The sequence below is a fragment of the Danio aesculapii genome, chromosome 21 (assembly GCF_903798145.1).
Source record: "Danio aesculapii chromosome 21, fDanAes4.1, whole genome shotgun sequence".
NCBI classification, from domain to species: domain Eukaryota; kingdom Metazoa; phylum Chordata; class Actinopteri; order Cypriniformes; family Danionidae; genus Danio; species Danio aesculapii.
In genome coordinates this window covers 10,954,491-10,979,987 of record NC_079455.1, presented here as the reverse complement: position 1 = coordinate 10,979,987, position 25,497 = coordinate 10,954,491, and the positions used below count along the sequence as shown (strand labels likewise).

At 35.5% G+C, this 25,497-nt stretch overlaps 1 protein-coding gene across 1 annotated transcript in view; it reads right to left on the bottom strand.

The window, feature by feature from the left end:
• Positions 1-25,497, bottom strand: part of ebf1b (EBF transcription factor 1b) — a 232,292-nt gene that overhangs the window by 33,788 nt on the left and 173,007 nt on the right. The window contains 3 exon segments of the mRNA XM_056446497.1: positions 16,841-17,020; positions 17,158-17,335; positions 23,057-23,122. Coding sequence (XP_056302472.1) covers positions 16,841-17,020; positions 17,158-17,335; positions 23,057-23,122 — 424 coding nt within the window.

The window sequence follows — 25,497 nt, the reverse complement described above, 5'->3', positions numbered from 1 at the left end:
CCGCCGATAGAGACCTCGCCCATCGCCTCCGACTGCTCTATCACCGGCGTGAATTCCTGGGCGAATTCACCGCCAGTGTCGCCGAACAGGCCAGCCTGGGATATGGGTGAGTTAAGAAAGCGAACTTTGTCAACGTCACGCACATCACCAGGTTTAGCCTGAGGTGGCATTCCTGGATCACGGATGTGATCATCGTCCTTCCCAGGGCACACACAGCCGACTTTTTTTTTTTTTTTTTGTAAGAGCATAGTCGGTTGCGGATGCTCAGTCCTGGGTCAGAACCATCCTCGCGCAGCCAGGCCAGCGCCTGCGCTTGGTAGCGCTGGTAGGTGGCCATAGCGTGCATGGTGAGGGGGAAGGCGCACGCAGCACACTACTGTGCCCATCCAGGAAGAAGGGGATGGGGAGGCTTAGAAGGTCTCGCCTTCATCCTCCACATCACACCCCTCTAATCGGTCCGGCCGCGGGGCTGGGGGATAAACCATCTCCAGAGCCACGGCCGAAGCAGCCTGGGAAAGCACAGCCGCAAAGTCTGCTTCTGGATTCGACGCCGCGCTCAAAGTCCTGGAGGGAGCGAGCGGGTTCGTTTCCTCGTCAGACCTTGACAGCCCAACCTCCAAGGATGGTGAGGATGGAAGCGCACGCAGATCGGGCAGAAAAAAGTGCCCTCAGGACAGCGTGAGTTTACTGTGCACTTCCGGGAAGAAGGGGACGGGAGGCTTTGAAGGTCTTGCCTCCTTATATCCTCCACATCACACCCATCTAGTCGGTCCGGCCGCGGGGCTGGGGGATAAACCATCACCAGACCCACGGCCGAAGCAGCCCGAGAAAGCACGGCCATCACGTCTGCTTTTTAGATGCTAACGCCGCGCTCTCCACCCCGGAGGGAGGGAGCGAGCGGGCTCGCATCCTCATCAGACAATGACAGCCCATCCTCCGATGCAGCGATGGACATCTGACCCCCGGTGTCATCAGGTGAGAGCGACCATCCAAGGACGGAGCGCTTCTCTTCACCTGAAGCTTGGATGGAGCGCGTGGAGGAGCGAGAGGTCCGCGGCCCGGGGGCGGCGGATTTACTCCTACTAAAACCCTCAGATCTGCCCGAGTGCCAACCGCAGTGCGGGGGACAACTGGGGTGGGTGGCTCTTTTGCAAGAGCGAGCCGCGATCTTAACTGCGCAACAGACATGACATCAGTGATGGCATGCACTGCCCGCGAGCACCGCATTAACATGCTGGACCCCCAGACATGAAACGCTGTGCTCGTGCCCATCATCCGGGGATAGGAAACCACCGCATCCAGAAACGCACGGTCGGAGTGACGTCTTGAAAAAGACGCGCTGCACGACCGTGTTGCTCTTTTAGGAAAGCTTTTTTCCTATATACAAACCGCTCTTGGAGGACCGGACCCAAAGGACGCCAGGCAAGGGAGAAATACCCAGCTCGACCATCTGCCACTGCGTATACGCGCTCTGGACCGGGAGAAGCTGCTTCTCGATCTCTCTCTGTAGACACAGGTTGGAGATACCCTCAAAGACTCTCTCAGAAGCTTCGTGAAAGGCTCTGAAAGCGAAAAGGATGTCGAGCATGGCACTGGCTGTGTCTTTATAGCATGACTGATTGTCATTGATGCCAGCTGTGCACGCTGACGCTGCCAACTCATTGGCATTTCATTGGCCCGTTTTTATACTCTTTCAGATGATTGGATTCTGACGAAATCCCCATAGTGGAAGTTTCCACATAGCATTGGAGTTCCCCATCCGAAGGGGAACTTTGTAATGACATTGTGTGTGACTCATCGATGCAACTGCACAACAAATACTCATTGGTAAAGTTCTTACTGTAGTATTTCTCACAAACGATACGTGAGATCTGCTTCCTTTAAGTCTGTCTGTTGTCTGATGCAGCCGAGGGAGGAGGTTAAGGCACACAGAAAAGCACATAGAAACGATGGGCGGGGCGGACTAGCCTTAAAGATGCAGTACGACAAAACAGCCCTTCTAGTGCAAAAATGTATAAAATAAAATCTTGTAAAAGGTATAATGAAAAATCTGATGGGTGTTTTGAGCTGAAACTGTACAGACACATTCTGGAGACACAAAACACTTATATTAAATCTGAAAAAAGGGGTAACCTAGGTGCCCTTTAAATCAAATATTTAGTGACTGGTTGTCTTTTGGACAACTATCAAATCAGCTTCCCCATGATTGCGTAGTATATAGAACTAGACTGAGAGATCATTTAAAGACCTTTGCAGGTGTTTTAAGTTAATAAGCTGATTAGAATGGCACCAGGTGTCATCAATACTTACTAATTTTCTGAGATACTAAATGTGGTTTTCATTAGTTGTCATCAACATGAAAAGAAATAAACTCTTGAAATATATCAGTCTGTGTGGAATGATTGTATATATTATACAACTTTCATTCATTCATTCATTTTCCTTTGGCTTAGTCTCTTATTTATCAGGGGTCGCCACAGCAAAATGAACCACCAACTATTCTAGCATATGTTTTACGAATAGCCCTTCAGCCGCAACCCAGTACTGGGAAATACGTATACACTCTCATAAAGAATTTGAGAAGGACCAGGCAATTTAAATTAACTGAGGCCCACATTTTGGCCAGTTTTGATTTGTTTGCTTGCTTTACATACAGCAATTGTACAATTGTTTTAAGACAACTTAAGCAACTTAACAATTTTAAGCAATTGTTTTAAGACAACTGAGTCATATTTGCTAAAACATATGTGGACCACTTTAGGCTGACACACTCCTTTGCTAGTGCTTGCTGTGCCACATCTTTGCCTAAACTACACCAGAATTGTTTTAAGGCAACTGGGTCTAATTTGCAGAATTATGTGTGGGCCACTTCAGACTAACATTTAATTAAAGCAAGTAAGTAAAGGTTTATTTATACAGCACCTTTCACAGACATTAAGTCACAAAGCGCTTTACAATAAATAAAAACTGGAAAACAGGTAAAAGAAGAACATATCTATAAAACATATTAAAACAATTTAAAAATCTAAGAAAGGGGGCCCTGACCATGCAGAGCTCTATGTAATTATCAGAATCTTAAAATTTACTAATAGGAAGCTAACCTCCCACTGGTGTTGGTTAAAAGCCTCGCAGCTGCATTCTGCACAACTTGCAAACGCTCCATAGACGATTTGTTTAGACAAGTGTACACAACAATACAAAAGTCCAAGCGTGAAGAGATAAAGACATGGACAAGCATCTCCATCTCTTCCTTTGAAACAATATTTCTGATTTTTGCAATGTTCCTCAGATGGAAAAAGCATGCACGAACAACAGATTTAACATGGCTATTAAAACACAGAGCTCTATTGAAGATGGCATCCAGATTTCTTTTGAAAATTACAAACCCAGTGCTTTGGTTTTAAAAAATGAAAATATGCATCACTGCCTCTTTGCCATTTTGAAAATACAAATATTATTTAGGTTGGCTACTATGCCATTATTTATTTTCGCTGCTCACTTCGCGCAAAACGATCACCAATTAATAAGAGTGATTGTAAACATAAGAAAGCCGATTGGCTGAAAATACTGTTGAGGGCAAATAGTTAAACGTGACTAATGCCGGATCCATTAAAATAAATACTGTAACGCAAAACACAAATATCACTGACATTTTCCGGAAAGACCTGGCTCAAATTAAGCACTGGACAAACCCTCAATAACTTGCCTAATTATTGGAGTGATGCTATCTGGAGCAAAAAAAAAAAAAAAAAAAAAAAAAAAAAAAAATCAACATTTCAGATTTATCAGGGTTCAGTTGGAGAAAAATGTCTGCCATTCATTTGCTAATAGAGACTAACCAGTCCTGCAAGAGAGACAGTTTGTCTAGTCTGTCAGGTTAAAAGAAAAGTATAATTGCACATCATTTCCATAGCAATGATAAGATATAACTTTAAAACTACTAATAATCTTACTGAGAGGGAGCATATTTAAATTAAAAAGAAGAGGGCCTCGGACAGAACCTTGAGGCACACCTCCTCTGTAATGTATCCAACTCCTGGGTAAAGCCCCCGAATAGGCTTGCCTGGGATATGGGCACACTAGTGTGGCCATCCCTGTTTTTCCCAGGGCACGGGCGGCTGACTTGGTGGTCATAAGAGCATAGTCATGCAAAGCTCGTGCATTACACCTGGGGAAAAACCACCCTCATGCAGCTCAGCCTGCTTATATGCTTGGTAGAGCTGATAGGTACAAAGCAGAGGCAGACTGGCCCGCAGCAGTGTAGGCTTTGGCTGTGAGAGACTCAGACAACCTGAATGCCTAGGACGGGACCATACTACCACCATACTACTGAATTATTGTGGTCAAAAATCAGGCATTTCAGTTTCATAAATTAATAATCCTATAAATATATAATATTTTAAATAATAAATTATACAATAAAATATAATTTAATAAATATATATTTAATAAAATATATATTATATAATAAATAATTTAAAGTGAAAAACATGTTTACCCCTCACTAATTACTCATGCATTACTGCAGGAACTACTGGTGATTAGGCCTATTATTTTATATTAAGAGAAAAACTGTTTAACTCTTCAATAACTACTTGTGTGTTACTGCAAAAACTAATAGTGACCTGGCCCTTAATTTTAAAGTGAAAAACATGTTAACCCCTCACTTATTACTCATATGTTACTGCAAGTACTACTGGTGATCTGACCCATTATGTTATAAGTGAAAAGTAGGTAAACCCATCCCTGACACATCACCCTGTAGGAACTATGTACAGCATATAAGAACTGCAGTAATTGTGTCTAACATTTTCTTTAATTACACAAAAGATTTTATTTAAAAAAAAATTGTATGAAATTACATGAAAAAACACTTCCACACAATTAAGGCAAAATTAACAAAATGTCCTTGAGCAAATACAAACCAAAGGTCTGTTTCTATTACCTATCAGTTGCATGTACATTTTGGTTGATAATAATGTTACACTTACAAATGTTCAACCTGTATTTGAGTCTAACATTTTCTATAATTACACAAAAGATTTTATTTTAAAAAAATTGTATGAAATTACATGAAAAAACACTTCCACACAATTAGGGCAAAATTAACAAAATGTCCTTGAGCAAATACAAACCAAAGGTCTGTTTCTATTACCTATCAGCTGCATGTACATTTTGGTTGATAATAATGTTACACTTACAAATGTTCAACCTGTATTGTAAACACATTTTTATTGTTAAATATGTAAAAAAAACAACCAACAATAGAATTAGAAATAACCATTTTGTTATTTCATATTTTAAGCCACCAATAATGCAACTGTCCTTTTGTAAACAATGACTGACAAATTAAATGCCACAGTGAATCATAAATAAAGTACATTAACAATGAATGGAAAAAAAGTTAATGAAAAACATTCCTCTATAACTCTTAAACCATTCAAATATTGCTTTCAAATACTGTAATAAATAATTTTACTTAAATTAAAACATAATGGTATGGAGGGTCATTGACTTCCAAATCTTCAGGTCTGACTGTATAAGCCATGTATCTCTTGACATCCTCAAAGTAGGTGTCCTACAAAAAAAAAAAAAAAAAAAACACTGCTCGGTCATTTTGTGTGCATCAACGAATGAAATCTTACCTTAGCAATTCAATAGCACAAGCAACAGCAAGAATAATTAAAATAAAATTATATGAAATTAAGCCTCAATAAATTTCAAGATATGATAAAGTCTGAGTTACTTATTAAGTTTACTCGAACTGTACTGATATACTGATATATGATACACTGTACTGATATAAATCTCTGAATTAGCAGGACTGTGGCAACATTGATAAAAAAAAAAATCAGCAGCCATCTACAGATTTAGAAGACAAGTGAATACTAAATTTAAATGTTTTCATATTAAAAGCATTTAGGTTTATTCAAATCACAGCGGAGAACAAAAAAGCATTTAGGCTTAATTTGCAAGGATATAAATTGTGGCATACGAAAAATCTACTTGTGGCACAATGAATAATTTGTTTCACCTTTTAAAACTATTAATGAAATACATAGAATTATTTCAAAAATTTTAATTATATCAAACTTAAAATAATAAAACTCTGTGAACACTCACTTTTTCTAGGTAGTATTTATTATGATGGAAAGAATTATAATAAAATATTCACCATACCTGATTGAACCATCCTCTTGTCTTCAATGTTGTTTGTTTCCCACAATTGTTTCTGTTCAGTTGCTCCGCCTTCCTGTAAGCAGCTACAGTATTCACTAAGGTCCAAGATTATGTGGTTTTGCGTTTTACTTGACAATGGTCAGTTTACTAGTCCAACCATAAACTTAGGCTGAAAGCACATTTTTGAACAAATAACAGTTAATTTACGTTTCTCTGTATAGTTGCATTTTTGCAAACTGTTAAATAAATTAAGAATCAATGAAAATTTTTGCAATTTTTCCGATTTCACTACTAATTTACAATAAACGTTTTATTTGATTTCATTTACCTTATTAATAGAACTGATTTGAGCTCAGCATAACTAATAAAATAATGCATATACAGTAATATCTAATTGTAAAAGTATTATTATTATCATCATTATTGTTATTATTATTATTATTATTATTATTATTATTATTATTATTTGTAGTAGTAGTAGTAATAGAAGGCCTATACTGTATGTTGAAGTTTTTACAAAAACAGAAGTGGGGTAAATATTCATAAATTTGTTTCCACTAAGAATCTAAGGCTACGTTCACTCTGCAGGCAAATGTGGCCCAAATCTGATTTTTTTCCCCCTCATATTCAGTTTATTCACATTATTTTCATGATCATGGTAATTAATTAGATGTTTTTTTAATTGGTCAAAGTTTGCAAGTAGTTCTCAATGTCAATATTTTTCTTTAGTCATATACCTATAATAGAGGTAGCCATTACTTACTGCTTAGTTAATTTTGCCTCTATATTAGTTAATAGTATTAAGTTAAGTGTTAATGTAGTACTACCTATTACTTCCTGCACAGTTACTTGTAAACAAAAAGTGTTTTTCCGCAGTGTAGTGATAATTTGAATTTATCACAATTATTAACATCAAAATTTTTAATTATATTAATATTGATATCACGTGGGCCACCAAATGATGTAACGGTCATTTATTTGGTTTGTCTTGAATATTAACATTAAAGGTTAACTATGATAAAAATCAACTTTGGAAGCTGTTCAGACATAACTGTGTGTAGGTATTGTGTGTCCAGTCATATTGGGGATGATAGATCTCTTTTTTATTTTTTATTTTCTGACATTAAAGTAGGATTCAATTCCCTCCCATTTTGAGGCCCACTGCAACGTGATGTAGGAGTGCTGTTTTGCCTGCACTCCAAATTGATTGACAGCTGGGTATTAACATGTCTCCGTAGTAATGCATATATTCATATCAACAAGACAGGACATGTGCAAAGAAACTGGTATTAAAAGATCTGTTTAGTTCTCTGTAATCATCTGCCCCTCAAGAATGAGTTTTGCAAATTTAAAAACGTTTTTAAAAAAATTATGTTTGTAATAAAGAAAAGAGAGTAAAATTGCTATGTAATTCATCACCACAAGGCGCAAAGTGTCAGTACAATTATAAAAGAGCATGCTTCAATCGCAGTTTGTGGACTTAAATCAGGTTTTTTTGTACATTAACACAACAAATATCCATACAGCAGTGTATATTAGCAAAGACTATAGAATACACAAGACGTGTCACTCGTGAATGGGGAAAATGCAACTGTAAATATGGCGAATGAAGCCCCACCTTCTAGTACAGGAGCCAATTAGCGATCGCTATATGGCCAATAAAGCCCGCCTTCTAGTGCAGAAGCCAATCAGTGATCGCTTTAGAATGACAATACTCCGGGGGAGAGGCTGGGTGAGTTTCTGCAGATTTTGTGTGATACAAACATTTAGAAATTAAACTAAGTAGACAGTTGTTGTTTAATTTTATTTGTTATTCTTAATATCAAATGTAATCATAAGCTTGGCAAGTAGTTTTGGAGAATTTGATGTTTCCCTATTGAAACAGAATGCCCAAAGGCATTTCAAAGATGGCCGCCGAGTGAAATGACTTGCCTTAAAGGGACTTTGATATTAGCATGTATCCTGTCACATGTGCTGAGTTAATGTATGTATGTCTGGCGCACACAAGCTGTGTGTGACTCATCAGTGCAGAAAGGCTTAAAGGGCACCTATGGCGAAAAATCTACTTTTCAAGCTGTTTGGACAGACATTTGTGTAGGTATAGTGTATAGGCGGTCATACTGGGGTGATATAAACACACCCAGTCCTTTTTTTTCAAATTAACAACATAAAAATTGTGGACCAAGTGGAGCGGTTTTCAGACCGACCGAAACTTGACGTAGGAGTGCGGTCCCCCCGCCCACCAAATTTATTGACAGCTGCGTAACATGTCCCGGTAGTCGCATGTATAATCACATCAACAAGAGAGGACAAGCACAAAGCAACCGGGAATAAAAGGTCTGTTCAGTTTGCTAGGATCAACAATCGTCATCAAATGTGATCAAAAAGAGTGAGTTTCACAAGTTTAACATTTTTTAAAACAGTGCATGTGTGTAATGAATTACAGCAATTTACTTCAGCTTTACTTCATCAGCACAGCCGCGTGTCGGAACAATTATAAAAGAAGATACTGCAATCCCGGTTTGTGGACGTTAAATCAGGTTTATTTTGTACATTAACATAACAGATAGCCATACAGCAGTGGAGATTAACCTGCATCTTGTCACATTTGCGTAGCAAATATTTTGAAAGGTGTTTTTGACAACTGTGGGCCACCAAATGACGAATATGTAAAAACAAATACGACAGTTTTTAGACTCAGTGAGGGTCCAAGGACCTTAAATATTTGAGGCTTGCGCAGCTTCTCGAAGATAAATCAAACAAATGAGCGCCATTTTCTAAAGTCTATGAGCGCAGCACACACAAATAAACTAAATTGACATACTGCAGTTGAATTTCAAAATGTGGTGTTTTTATATTTATAACATTTGAATACAGTTCAGCAACATACCTCACACGACCTGAAGACTAAGAGAGCTGACAATTGACCATCACTTAATTTACCATCATCTCACGATTAAAAATGTGACACTGATTTCATACAGGGTTCATACAGGCACAGCCTAATAAAAATCAAGGATTTAAGCACTTTTTTTATTTTCAAAACTGACAAGCAACGTATTGAACACCTGAAATGTATTCTCAGCAACCCATAAAAACATTGCATAGGAACTATCTATTGATTTATACAAATAAAAACCATTATTATTATTATACTAATACATTAATAAAAACAATAAAAACATTAATAAGATATAATAATTATTAATAATATATTAATAAATAATAATATAATAAATCAAAACACCTGAAATGTCTTCTCAGCAATTTATAAAAATACTGTATAGGAACTATCTATCGATTTATACAAATAAAAACCATTATTATTATTATTATATAATAGTTCATTAATCATATATTAATAATATAATAAACCTGCACTAAATGTGCTTGTGAATTTTTTTTATTTTATTTGTTGATGTTCTCTTAAAGATGGAAAGAGAACAGAATATTTGTACTCAAGTTATAATACAATTACACTGCTAAAATAATACAAATGTCAGTAAATAATACTAATATTTTACAAATTACTCTTTTAAAAAACTACTGAGTACTAGTTAATTAATTTGGAAAAAAAAATCATATTTTCATTATGGCCCTTTTAAGTATAAAATTATTTAAATGGTTTAAATGCTTAAATCACAAGCCTACATATAGGAATTTGCACTAACAAAGTATGGTCGATTTTTCCTTTCATGACAATGAATCATTTTCAATAGCACTGGCAAAACTACCACATACTTTTAAGGCCATAGAAACACTTTTTGTCCGTTTTTAAACAATACTTTCAAGCTTTGAATTGTTTAATTAAAGGATATGATGAAAAGATTTAAGTTTGGTGTTTTATTTACATATTTTACACTGTTTTATTTACTCATAGTTGTCAATACAATATTTTATTTTACACTTGATCTTAAACTAAAATAATTTTACAAAAAAGACAACACTGTCAGTAGTAAAATAATAAAACAAATGACGTGGTTTCACTTGAGGTATTTGCAATATTACAACACTACGTTTCTCAAAGCAGTGTTTTAAGATCGTTTATTTTGATAAATGTAACAGATTGCTTTGACCTGTAATGCCTGTACAATTTAGTGATGCTTTAAGACAGATCAGAATACCGCTATTATGTATAAATCACATAAATATCTTATCCAGTAACATGTCGAGCATAATTCTTTTGTCGTAAAGAAATAAAAAAGTTCCACCTTTGCTAAAAGTTCTGCTAAGCTAAGTTTCACTTCACAATACAGCCAAATAAATCTGTTAGCATTGTAACCGGTCATGCATCGATATAATTCTAAATACTATATAGTTTTTGACTAAGTTTAGTCAAGGAGCAAAGATAAATAATTTCTACTTCTAAGAGATTGCGATTGTATAACACTCTGAGCACACACACACACGATGATGAGCTCATGAGAGGACTTGCAGTTCATTTGAAAAAGCCTATTCAAGAGCTCGCATATCCAGTTTTAGCGATTAACATACATGACTGCACTCTTGTGTTATAATAAATCACTTGCGACATTTGCAGAAATGAATAATTGTGCAGTACCTGCATTCCCGCGCCGACATTCAAACTGTATTAAACCAGGCTTCAGAAAAGTGACAGGTCCTCGAAGAGAAGAGAGCCACGTGTGTAGATCGTAAATGGCAGGGTGTCCACAGTTTAATTACTCTTGCAAATAACATAGACATCTCTATAGTAAAAACACCCGAAAAGCATTATTCCAAAAAAACATTTGCTTTTTAAGTTGTTATTTTCTGCCACTGTAACACAGAAAGGCCTTTGTCCCGCCCTTACGTTTCACGCAAAACTAGACAAGGTCGACTGTGATTGGTCACTTTTCATGTCAGTCAAATCCGGGTATATTTTATAAAATATAAAAATGTTAAACATATATATATTTGATGAAATGATGACTGTTTTGGTCTATTTTAGCAGCGAGAATAGATCAATGAATCAGAACAAAGATCACAAATTTGCACGTTTTTTTTCTGTTTTTTTTCCTCCCATCCTGTAGCCTACTCGCGCCCCCCTGCGAGAGTGTGGTGGGCGCGCCCCACTGGTTGAGAACCACTGAACTAATAGATCAAGTTTCCCATATTCAGAAATGTATACTACATAAGCTGATGAGTATTTTGAGCTGAAACTTTACAGGCACATTCTGGAAACACAAAATACTTAAAAATAGGGTAAAATAGGTGCCATTTAATATTGAGATTTTGAATACTCATCACTTAATATAAGTGTGAGTATCAGATAAATCAATCCTTTCGGAGGGCATCAGTCACTGAATTGCACTGTGGAAGTAATTAAAAATCAAAGATTGTCGAAATGTATTATAGAAATTTTAAAGGAGTTAATTATCTGACCAAATCTGAAGTATTTGTGGGATCATTTGACTTGTAGAGTCTATTACTGTATTATTAACACAAGGATTGCCATGTTGCCTCATCAGTGCTATACACTGGATGAGGAGATCCCCCCAATGTGTAAAGCGCTTTGAGTGTCCAGAAAGCGCTATATAAATGTAAAGAATTATAATTATTATATTATTAAGGAAGGCACAATTGTAAAAAAAGTATTTATTACCAAAACAATAAATAAGGCTAACTAAAAACTACTAAATGTAAAATAAATGAAGTGCATAGGAATAAATCATGAAGATGATTAAGCTGAGGATTGTCATGAGTTATTCTGTTATCTTATCTAAAGATAAGATGATTCTTATTATGAATCATTATAAGATGATTCTTATATAATATAACAAACCAAGGAGGTTTTGGTTATTAATTGATATCAGCTGCAAGCATCTAATTAGAATATCATTCATTCATTCATTTTTTTTTCCGGCTTATGCCCTTTATTAATCTGGGGTCGCCACAGCGGAATGAACTGCCAATTTATCCAGCATGCCCTTCCAGCTGCAACCCATCTCTGGGAAACACACTCATTCACACATACACTACAGACACTTTAGACTACCCAATTCACCTGTACCGCATGTCTTTTGACTGTGCGGGAAACCACTGCGCCACTGCATCACCCTAATTAGATAATTCATATTCTAAAATACATTATGCTAAGGTATCTGATAGTGGTTTGGAAAGTGATTTGTTTATGCTTCTGCTGTTGACAAAAAAAGTGGTCCTGAAGGTCCTGCTGCACGGAACAAGAAGACATGGGTCTCTTGAGCTTTGTAAAGATAAAATCTGAATAATCTGAAATGTGCAGATTGCATATTTGTGGAGGTGATGGTCCTGGTGTCGGGAACACCCTGACATTTTATAGTTGAAGGCCCTTAAACACTAGAATACAGATTTCTGGAGTGGACAGTCATGAAGCTTTATTTCAGCAGTATTGAACCTGAAACACCTTGAATCCAAACTTCTTTAACACCACGGAAATCCTTGCTGGAACACGCAGTAAAATTCTGAAGTCTTTGAGCAATCCGAAAAAACTGGGACACACAGAGAATCTTTGAAGAGAATTTTACAGAAGTTGAAGGTCTTTTAGGGAGGCACTGCTTATGCTGGTTGTTGTTTCAAACTTCCATAGTTACCTTGTAGGCTTCTTTGTTTCTCCTTGCATACATTCATAGGTGTGACACTTGCACAACGAACCTTTTCAACCATCCTTTAAGCAGCAACATGCAATATATGTTTATAAACAAGGTTTCATACATTGCAGCATGTGAATGTAATGGAGTAGATTGCTCCATATTGTGTCCACATCATGAAATGGAATATTTTGTAATCCATGATCCCTGTGTGTCTCTCTGTGCCTGAGATAATAGATTAAATAGTAACTGATGACTAGGTTAAAAAAGAAACAGTTCCACAAGCTGTGGCACTCCAGGAGAACAAAAGACATATAGCCCATTTCTTGATCAAATGAACTACAATATCTGTTCCTGCTATTAACTGATAAGCTTGAACAAAAGTGTTAAATTATCATTTTAACTGGCTCTAGTTTTTTTTTTTTTTTTTTTTGTTTTTTTTAAATGATTTCCACAATTAAATTTCCAAAAGTTTCCAATTTTACCGTTGATCACAACACAACAGATTTTTTGTGACTATGTATAGATAGATTTTCTCTGAGAGAAAAAATGATATGAACAAGATAAGAAGCCTAAACATTGATAATGACTTATTCAACATTGCTCAAAGGATCCAAGTGAACAGATCCTGAATTCTGATTCGCTTTGCAAGCACACAGCACCTGCTTAGTCCTCTGGCCCACAGTCTTTAATTCCTTCCCGCACTCAGTGCACACATTTAGGAAGTGTTTTAGTTTCCACAATATAAAAGACAGGACAGAGACAATGCTCAGCCACTCAAATAGCATTCAACTCGCAAAATATGGTGTAGCATGAATGAAAAATTATGTGTCATGAGTCACTAGTGCAGCTGGAAACCAACACATTAGCATTGCTAATGGAACATTACCTTGACATGGCTGAATGCATCAAAATGTAAGCAGCCAAGTAAATGCTAACCTTTGAATTGCTGCTTCTGAACAAGCTTGCATGGAGCATAAACTGAAATGTACAAATGCTTTCTTGAAACATAAAAGGGGGTGTATGTGGGTTTTTGCCTCTTCTAAACTGGATAAATCCCATAATTTGTTTGCTGATATTTAAGAAACATGCTAAGTGAACATTTTTGTTGACCCAAAAATGCTGCAGTCAGTTATCCTCCTTTGAAAATGTGAATTCTGTGTTGGAATGTGTGGCTTTGTTATGGTTACTATAAGCCACCCACTGCCAGTTTACTCAATTTTGTGACTTTTGGAGGACAGCAGGAGCCTCCAAAATGAAACGCATATTCTAAATTCTAAGTTATAAAAATCCACACAAGGTAGATTTAAATTTACTAAAAGTAAAAATATTGCAAATTGTAAACATTAGCTGAGCAGGTTACATTGTAACACAGTGTCCCAAGAACATGCGATGCACAAGATTCCAGCAACAAGCAATTTGTATATCTGCACAATATGCAAACAATTAAATGGTTCCTATTTTACCTCTTTTACAAGATGTAAGATCAGTACTTGGTGTCTCCAGAATGTGTCTGTAAGCTTTCTGCTTGAAATATACATCAGATTATTTATTTTACAAAACAGATTATGCACATTTTGGCTTCAGACCAAAGTGTAGCTAATTTTGTAGCCTGTGCCTTTAAATGCAAAGAAGCTGGTTCTCCTTACTCACCATTCCCACATGTGTGTGTCTGCTTTTCATGCATTACATCAGATGAAAAGCAGTCAGTGACAGAGAAAGACACGGATGAAGCAGAAATCCAGATTGTTTAGTCAAGCCTTTCAAAACCGATGAGTCACACGCAAATACCATTCCAAAGTTTGCAGTACACATACACACAAACATTTAACTTTGCACTTTTTTGATCTCATCTATTGTTGCTCTTTGTATATTGTTGTAATGACACTATGTGGCTGTAATAATTCTAGTGGTTATGAATTACAAAATTATTTTACTGTATTTACTTTATTACAAACATGCACTTTTTTCATTTTAAAGACATATTAAACTTGTAAAAACTATTCATGAGGTGCAGCTGATCATGGAGAGTTGGAACATTTCTTTTAATCCAGTTTCTTTGCAAACCCTGTTCTGTGGACATGTTTATATTTATTGTTTATTATACAGACCTTGGGAAAATAGATGGTATTATAAAAACCTTGGCTGAAAATATTAGGGAAATAAAAAAAGACTGCTCAAAAATTATGTTCTTTTTAATTTGGCGAGTAAAGAAGTAATGTTCTCCACTGCTGGAGACATCATAAGTTTACAGAAAACTATAAAGCAATAAATAGCTATTTTTACTGTTTTTTTTTTCTTAAACGTACAGGTATTTTCCACAAAATTGAGCTGCTGATATGACTTATTTAGAAATGTGACCTTTGCAGTCATAAACTTCTCTCTGCACATTCACATTTTAAGCTTGTTAGACAGCTGAACACATGTTTTACATTTCTATATAACATGTACTGTTAATAAAAGAAATGCGTCTTATCCCATTTTTCATTTACAAATATTGTGATATATTGTGGATGGTTTTCTTGTGATATTTAAGTATATCACAAAATCACTGACATTGTGATATATCAATATCAGGGGAAAATACTGTGATAATATCATATTTTGAGTTAACCTGTGGCTCCTACTCCTAGTTAATACGTGCCTGTCAATTAATTTGGTGGGTGGGGAAAACCACACTGATTTTGCATCATAGGTGCCTTTTAAATACAAGAACCATTCAGAAGCCCAGAATAGTACACTGCAATCCAACAAAATGGTAAGGCTTATAAATTTAATTAATACATATTAAACCTTACTGATATTTGTTAGTTTGCAACTTGCAGTTAGTTAGGAGTTTTATTTTCAAGATGTGTGGTAAACTATCTGCTGTTGCTTTCAGAGTGATCGGATGAGGAGCCGGGTGAAAAAGCTTGATTTGATTATGGAGTGTAATACCTAGCTTACCTATTGGGTGTCAATCTTATATACTGCACCTTTAAGCAGACCAGCAGCACATGATTAAAAGTAAAATATCCTCATCACTCATCTTAGTTGTCTTGTTGTTACATTTTTGAATGCCATCCAGAAACGTGCTGCACATACAGATGTGTGAAAAGTGTTTGCTCCTTAGTAATAATTTTTTTTTTTTGCAAGTTTGTAAAATTTTAATGTTTTAGATTATCAAACAAATTTAAATATCAGTTAAATATAACACAAGTAAACAAATTAAGGGGAAACTAATTCCAAAACTAGATAGCCCTGTGTAAAAAAAAAAGTGTTTGAAAAAAAAAATAGCTGGTGCTTTATTTTTAGTTAGATCAGCCACTGTATCAAACAAAACCCTAGAGTTATTTTTGTTTTCGTAAACTAGAGGTGTTTCTACTAAATAATACTAAACCTTTGTTTTTTCTATCTATCTTGCATCTTCTGGTCTGCTTTAAAAAAATAAATAAGGAAATTATTAGCTTATTAAAAATCATCTGGACTAGGCAGATTGCATAGGACCTATCAGCCTGCACGTACAACAATTTTGTGACAGAACTTTGTATTAATCCTCTTAACCTCAGCAGAAGAGTATTGTTGAATTTCTAAGTTGGGAATTCTATTACACCCAAAAGCCCACGCTTTAATTCCTAGAATGCATGTACATCAAAGACATGAAACAAAGGCATGCTAGAACATATGAATTACATTTTTAATTTGTCAAATTTCTTGCTAGAAAACAACAGTTCCCAAAGATTTATTTTATTTACATTTAACATTTAATTTAATTTTTTTTTTCTTTCTTTTTCTTCTGTTAAACACAAAATAAGATAATTTGAGCAATGCTAGGTGCTGGCATCCATTGACTTTAATAGTAGAAAAAAATAATACTAGTAAATAGGGTGCAAGAAAGTACACAAGAAATTACATCAGAAGAAACACAAGAAAGTAACTCAAATAAGTAGGTATAAGTGAAGGGTTAGTAAATTATGATAGAATTTTCATTCTTTGGTTTACTATATACTAAATATAAGAGCAGCTTGGGCATTTAGCTATAGAAGTTTCACTTTTTCCTTAAAGAAATAAAGAAGTGAGAAGTGTGTATTGCTCACATATTGAAAACTCACTTGCGTATGGTGAATTGGCAGAAGAGCTGTTTAAGAAGTTCGGGGAGCCAGTCAGGTTGGTCATGCCGCTGTTGCCATAGCCATTCATGCTAGTAGATACTGTACTGTAACTGCTCTGCTGAGGGGTGGAACTGGGTACATAGCCATGTGGTGATACACTACTTGTGTTACGACCGAATCCTTCAAGACAGAGAATACTTCAAATTAGTGTAGAATAATATGGCCTTATTCCACACATCAATTTCCTCACAGCATACTTGGTCAAGTGTATTTGAGTGTATGAGGAGGAAAAACAAATGAGAAAAACCATGACTTACCCTGGTTTCCACCTTGAGATGATTCTGAGACATTCACGGCAAGCTGCCCAGTAAAGGAATTAACTCCCATCATGCTTGTATGGACAGAGCTGTTAGTGAGACCAGTGAGCTGGTTGTGGCTTCGTGGCACATTATACAGGGCCTCAGCAATGTCTGCTGCTCGCTTAAGAATGATTTCCTTAGAAAAGAAATGATCTTTCAAAATTTATCCATCATTCTTAACACAGCATATGTGGGTGTTTTCAAACTATATGACCATAGTCTGATTTCCCAAAAAAAGTCTCTCTGTCTGTCTATCTTTTATGTATATAAACCATATGACATATTGCTGATAAGAGCTACTTTGCCGAATAAATACTTGTTGTGAGTCATAATACAGTTACTAACCTTTATAAACTACAGTTGCTAACCTTTATAAATGCATCATTGATGCATCATTAATCATCATCATCAATGCATCATTTCGCTGAAAATATCCATGTCTGCTCCGAGAAGGTGCAGCATGCATACTGCATTTAGGCTGCTTATAAATTCAAACACTCAACATATTACATGTCGTAATCAATGAGGAACCAGGTGAGAACCAATAAGCATTTAATTTCACTGACATGATAAGTAACCGTTTAAAATCGTTTGTCAGAAATGTTTTTTTTTTCATTTCAGAATGTTTTTTTTTTTTTAATTTTAAGGCTTTAAAGTGTATAGACTTACATTATGAAGTCAAGCAGGTATACATTAGAATTCACACTGAACATTATGAAATATAATAATTTAATATCAAATAAATGAGTAATAAATAGTCAATAATGCTTGTAAGAAAAATTATCATTTTATTATTGTAATCCCCTTCTGTTATTCCTCTTGTATATTTATTGTTATACAAATTGCAATAAAAATAAATAAACGAAAACTGATAAAATATCATCAAAATGACACGCTTAAATTATGTCCCTATTTAACATTTTAATGTCTATTCAAACATAAGTAAATGTACGTTTGATATTATGATGCGCTTTCTCAATATTTGCATGCGGAAAATTTGAATCCTGTTTTCATTTTAATTAAGGCCATCAATGATCCATCACTTTGCTTATTTGGTAACACCACAGAAACTGACAATCTTTCTAGCAAGTATAAAAACCCACTCTTTATTCTTAAAAAAACTGTTTTAATAAACTGGAAAACAAAAAATTGGATTCATATTAACCACTGTACCAATCTCCTTATAGAATTAGAAAAAAATACATTAACACATAAAAATATATCCATCTTTACCAACATCTGGATCCCATTTCTCTAATATCTTAATATATTTCAACCACCCTGAACCCACGCACTTTCAAACAAAAGCTTGCTTTCTGTCATTATTGCTATGTCTTCTCTCTCTCTTTATTGTAATTTCCCCAATTTTCCCCCAATTTCTGTTTAACGGAGAGAAGATTTTTTCAACAAATTTCTAAACATATTTTACATATTGTGTGTGTGTGTATGTGTGTATGTGTGTATGTGTGTGTGTGTGTGTGTGTGTGTGTGTGTGTGTGTGTGTGTGTGTGTGTGTGTGAATGAGTGTGTATAGATGTTTCCCAGTGATTTCCTGCGTAAAACATATGCTGGATAAGTTGGCGGTTCATTTTGCTGTGGCAACCCCAGATTTATAAAGGGACTAAGCCAAAAAGAACATGAATGAATGAATGAATGAACCTGCTCTGTCTACTTTGTCTTTATTGAAAAACAATAAAAATAAACAAATAAAACATTCAATGATAGATTTATAAAGGTTAGTAACTGTATTATGACTCACTATAAGAATTAATAAGGCAACAGGGTTAACAATATAAGACCATTCTTTTATTTGACAGACAGACTGAATTTAATTTAACCTTGCAGACTGACTCTATTAATATAATCATGATTTACTAATTAATGCTTATAAATCATGTATAATTTGTTATAAACGTGCATTGAAAATTGCAATGCTAATAAGCATTAATAACACTATTATAAATGTAGCTGTATCTGTCATTATAATACAGTATAATGATTGTTGTGTCTTTATAGATTTATTTATAGCATAGTTTTGACTTTTGAATTCATTATAAGCACAAGCTTCATAGAAAGTGTTACCCAAAAGTCTGTCTAATCGTTAAGCATAACCTAACCCTTAGCTGGTAAAAGAGAACTGAAGTGTCAAGTTGACATGCAGATGCGGAGGGCTCGTGCCAAGTTCACACACTATGAATTTCGAAATTGTCAGATTTTCATTGTTTTTGCACAACATGGCTATATGGGGGAGTATTTAGTTGCTTCTGTGTTCACACTGCATGGTGGATCAGTGACAAGAGCTTACACACTGCATTACTACACTAGAAACACAGGTCAACTCTGTCTGGCTAACAAACACATGCGAGAAGTGATAAGCAAATAACTCAAGACCATGTGCGAGACTGAATATGATACCCTGCAATCATAAATAAATAAATGAATAAATAAAAAATAAATAGTAATTTAAGTGGTCAGTAAGTTATGGAAGCCTGTTCCTGCCACTGAATAAAATTAATTAATAAATAAATAAATAAATACAATGTAAAAAAATTATCAAGTTATTATTAAGTCAGACTTGCGAGTTATTAAATCAGAATTGCGAGTTGTAAAGTCACAACTCCGAGTTATAAAGTCAACATTCTGAGTTATAAAGTCGCTATTCTGACTTAACTCGCAATTCTGACTCAATAACTCACAATTCCGACTTAACTCACAATTCCGACATAAAAACTCGCAATTCCCACTTCATAACTTGCAATTCTGACTTAAAAACTCGCAATTTCAACTTTATAACTCACAATTCTGACTTCATAACTTGCAATTCTGACTTAATAACTCACAATTCTGACTCAATAACTCAGAATTCTGACTTAATACCTCGCAATTCTGACGTAATAACTCACAATTCTGACTTAATAACTCGCAATTTCGACTTCAGAACTCGCAATTCTGACTTCATAACTTGCAATTCTGACTTAACTCGCAATTCTGACTTAATACCTCGCAATTCTGACTTAATAACTCACAATTCTAACTTAATACCTCGCAATTCTGACTTAATAACTCGCAATTCTGACTTAATAACTGAGTCTTTGAGAATTGAGACTTTAGAACTCAGAATTATGACTTTATAATATTTTTACATTGTATTTATTCATTTATTCATTTTAGTCAGTGGCTGGAACGAGCTTCCATAGTAAGCTGATTTGCAGCAAAAGGGCAAAGAGAAAAAAAAATATTAATGATTAATGGTTATATGGTTGGGGAGCATGTAATCCAGGCAACAAGAATTGTGCATTTATAAATAAAGACGAAATAAGTTGGAAGTCAATAAATAATTTAGCAGTTAGCTGCTGCATGGCTGCATGCAAATATTTCTTCTCTGTTTCTGTTTAATTGTATTGCAATGCTTATTTATTTTGAGTCTGTTGTCTTAACTCCTCCCCAAACTCACCACTGTCCTGCATGGAGCTGAAGTTCACTCATTGGCTGAAGGTCATTCTCAGATTTGTTTTCAGTCAGAACTTATTTCACACAGGATGATTTTGTCAGTGTGTCTTTGTCTTCATTTTGTTTTTTTGATAACTCACATTGAGTAAATGTTGCTTGCTTAAACAAAATGATTTACCTCTGTGATTTCACAAAACCTGTTTGCATATGAAAATCAAGGCTAAAATCATGCAGTGTGAACTCAACTTAAATGTAAGCTTAGGGCTTATGGGACTGAGACAAAAGTGGGCACCTGTAAGAACATTTATTATCTTGTCAGATCCTGTTGCGAATTATTTTTAATGTACTTGTTCTGAGGGTCTGATATTCGAGTCAATTACTTAAGCAGATAATGAATAGTTTTTGCATAACGTGTCAAAGCAGCTAACACAGATGAAGTTCTAGTAAAATGAAACTGCTTCAGTTCAGTTGTCACAGTTGAAGTTCAGTTTAGTTCAGTTCAAAGTAATGCAAATTTCACTGCTGAAAACACTGTAGAGCAACTTCACAATTGAGCAGCTCCAGAAGTCCCAGATCAAGCAAGCCAATGGCAAGGAACAAACTTCACCAATTTAGGAAAATGAAGGACTCCTCTGGCCAAACATCTTGTGCAGTGCTGCAAGTCTGAGTAGGTCACCAGTGGGTGTTTAGGCTAGCCCACAGGATCAATGAGGATACTCGTCTGTCTAATCTGTACTTTTTCTTCAATATTCTGTAATGTGTTTTGCTGTGTACAATATTTAATTTTGTTCTATATACAATCGTATCAAAATTATTAACTAATCTCAAAATGTTCTTTAATTACATGTAAGATGTACGAACGCTTGAAACATTATTCCTGATTTTCAATCCTCATCCTGATTTTCAAGTATAGCCCGTTTTCTCTATAAAGCTGCTTTGATACAATCTACATTATATAAAGTGCTAAAGGAAAAAAAAATGGTTTGACTTGACTGTCTAGCAGTGGGGGAAAGAGTACTGAAAAATCATACTTAAGTACCATTACTTGACTAAAAATGTAGTGTAAATAGAGTAAAATATCTGTTGTAAATATTACTCAAGGTATGAGTAAAAAAATAGCCCTTTTAAAAGTACTCAAGAGTAGTGAGTATTACGCTGTGAAAAGCTGATGCATTTACATGTAATTTGTGGATGTAGATGTGTGTAAACGTAACATTCTGTAGTGCATTTAGCTATTGACCAGCAGGCACACGATGTTAATATTAGGTTAGATTTAGGTCGTGATGTCAGGTGACCAAAATTCATTGTCTAGCCAGCATCTAAGGACAACGTTATTTTGATGTCTAATAACGATGTCAAGTGGCATTGATATTTGGTTGATATTAGGTTGTGTTAGAAAGTGACCAAAATCCAACATCTTAATTCAGCGTCATACGAACGACAAATACTGACATTTATTTGTCAGGTATGGCAACCAAAATCCAACAATCGATAGACGTCATAGTGGTAACGTTCACACAACATCAAGCAGTAACATCATTAGACGTTGATATGTGGTTGATTTTAATTTGGACGTTAGTTTGGACGTCAACCCGATTTTCATTTTCAAACGAAATGCAACATCCCAAGACACTGGGGTACAACATCAATCTGACGTCATGTTGGCGTCTTGTGCCTGCTGGGTGTTTAAGGCCATTTCGGTCATCATACAGTAAACATCTGTCATCTTCTCATCAGTGACATGCATCTAAACAGTCTCTGGGTCAATGCTTGTTCAAGATTTTGAACATCTTCTTGGACACTTTTAATGTTTCCAAACAGTTTGGTGCATTTATAAAGCGCTCATGTCTTCAGGTAGTTCATTATGATGCGATATACCTTCTATGTTCGATTTGATTGGACAGGAATCACGATAGACAGGACAAAATAAAGTAGTGACTGCAGGTTGAAGGAAGGTAGTGGAGTAAACAAAAGTACCAATACAGCACTAAAAATGTACTCAAGGAAAAGTAAAAGTACAAATTTTTAAAACAACTTCGTAAATTACAATAAAAAAAAAACACTCAATTACAGTAATTTGAATATTTGTAGTTTGTTACTTTACACCACTGTTGTCCAGTTATGAAGGTAAAACAAAACAACAAGACAAAAACAAAGTAATCACTCTTTTCTATCTCATATATGATAAAGATATAAACACACCACATATGTGTAGTAATGGTAATATAAATCTTAACATAAAAAAATGTGCACTGCATGTAATTAATAGTAATAATATTAGTCAACAACAGGTTGAGAAATACACTTTAGAGTGTTTTTTTTAGGTCTCAGGGCCAAACAAGGAGAGAAACACCTATACATTTTCAAAATGTATTTGCAAAAAACTGAGAAAGAATCTCTTCCTCACCTGGTTGTTATGAGGCATCCCATAAAGCGATTCCACCAGATCTGCTGCTCTTTTCAAAATCACCTCCTATATGCATAAAAAATAAAGTATAGTGATTTTTTTTTAATAACATCAGTAATCTCAGCCAAGTGGGACGCACAGACTTGATGTCTGCTCAATAGCTTGTGTCTGTCAGGATAAAAAAGTGCAGTATTTCACCAAACATTTGCTTTGTGTTGATGAAGGACAGTGTAATCCAGGGGTTTTCAAACAGTGGGGTGTGTCAGCACCTATTAAGGAGGGCGCGAGACATTGAGGCATGCACTCGAGTAAATTATGATGACAATTTTTATGTGTTCATTAGAGTGAATCTAATTAATGTTAGCTCCACATCTAACTATCAGGCACCTGTAGTGTTAATGCGTTTGAGTGAAACATACAAATAAAATGGACCGAGTGCTTTTTAAAATGACTGACGGTGAATGAAAGTAAAACCGGTGAGCGTCTGACAAAAAACTGCCCTTCTGAATCAAATCAGCAGGATGCCCTTCTGGATCTTTCACTTTCTTCAAAGACACTGCTTACTATGTGGACATGGACTGTTTACATATACATCTGTAATCTTGTTAAAGGTGTTTACATGAAGTGCTTTCACTGTGTTTACCTCAACAATGCCACTAATAGATGCATAATCCACATCTTAATTTCATTTCTGTTTAGTTCAGTTATGACTTTAGTTGGATTAAGGTAATCAAAAATCGCTGTTTACATGGTGACTCTTAATCAAAGTATTGTCTTAATTGTATTAAAATGTATTAAAGTATTGGTATCCATGTAAACATTCTCAATGTTCAACTCAACCACACCATCAGGGCTCTGCGAACTTGGCTGTGCGAAGCAGCATTTACAGTATGTATGTAAATCAAAAGCAAGTATGCTTTGGCTTACACTTATTGACAATGGAAGATGATATACAGTTAGTCATGTCAGGAATCCAACCATGTTGTCCTCACAGAAACAGGCTCAACCACCACAACAGAATCAGTTAGCTATATATTTATGTTTCAATGTAATTATTGCTACACACTTTAAACGCAGCAAGTAATATGTGAATGATGTTTGCACATGCATTATAATTTTGGCTTGGTGGAGGGTGGAGGGTGGGGGGTGGAAGGGGGTGGGGGTGCAAATGAAATTGGCCAAACTTGGGGGGGCATGTGTCCTAAAAGGTTGAAGACCCCTGATGTAATCTACAGTATGTTTGTAGTGCAATAACTTTACAGAGTCAACACTTTGTAAGAGATGTTGTGAAGATGGTACCAGAGATGGAATTTCTTTGTTCTTGTCAATGAGAAATAACTTAGCATGCACTTTTCTAAGCAGTCACATGAAAGGAAAAAAAGACAATATGTTATGATTGTTAAAAGGCAATGCTGACATGTAAGCAGCTACAGGCTACTGCAAGAGGTGGAGTTTTAGAATAGATGTGATCCTGAGTCAACCCAGTAGCTACCAGTAGCTATCCCCTTCGATTCATTATAAATGATATACCAGTAAAACTTAAAAACTTAAGAGGTAAAACTTAAACTTCAGATGCACGTTGTCATGAGGACTGACTTTTTTAGATGATGTGTGGGAAAGTAACAATTGTGAAAAATATATGAAAAATATATGTTAAAGATGTGAGGGAGTGCAGGTACAGGCTTCACTCTAGCTTGCTATAGTTGTTGTCTCCATTATGTTCCTTCTGCCATCTTAACTTCTTACTATCAATAGGGTCCAAAATCCTTTTATATCAGCCTCAGTCTGACTCTACCTTCATTCCCCCTCGGTCCACGATAGACCACACCAATTGGACTCTAAACTTGAAGCTTCAGGCCTCCAGTGTCATCTGGGTACTTAAGTTAAAAGCTTCCTTAGCTGAGGCCTCCTCTTCCAAGGCCTTCATCTACACTAGCTGCTTTATACTCATGTTGACCTATCTACATATTTATTATGGCTGTCCCAAACTAAAGATTTTCTTGGTCGACCAGTAGTCAATCATTAAAGTCATTAGTTGACCAACTGCCCGTTAATTAAATTAAGTATGCCTACTTAAGCAAATACTTAGAAATCGTTTAAGTTTAAGGGCTTAGAAAGAATGCAATTTGCAATATTGGTTTATGTTGTACAGATATACTGTAATAATGAGCATTAAAAATTGGGATTAAGAACTTACAAATGTTATAATTATAAATATGTAATGGAAAAAAGTGACATGTAGCTTTGCTGAATATTTAGAATTTGTTAACAAAGTAAAAAAATAACAGTCACACAAATTAAAACTTACTAATATACAGTTTACCAAAAAGGCTTAAGAGAATAATATTGAAAACTGCAAGCACAGTCAGCCCATTCTTTCATTCATTTTCTTTTCGGCTTAGTCTCTTTATTATTCTATGGTTGCCACAGCGGAATAAACC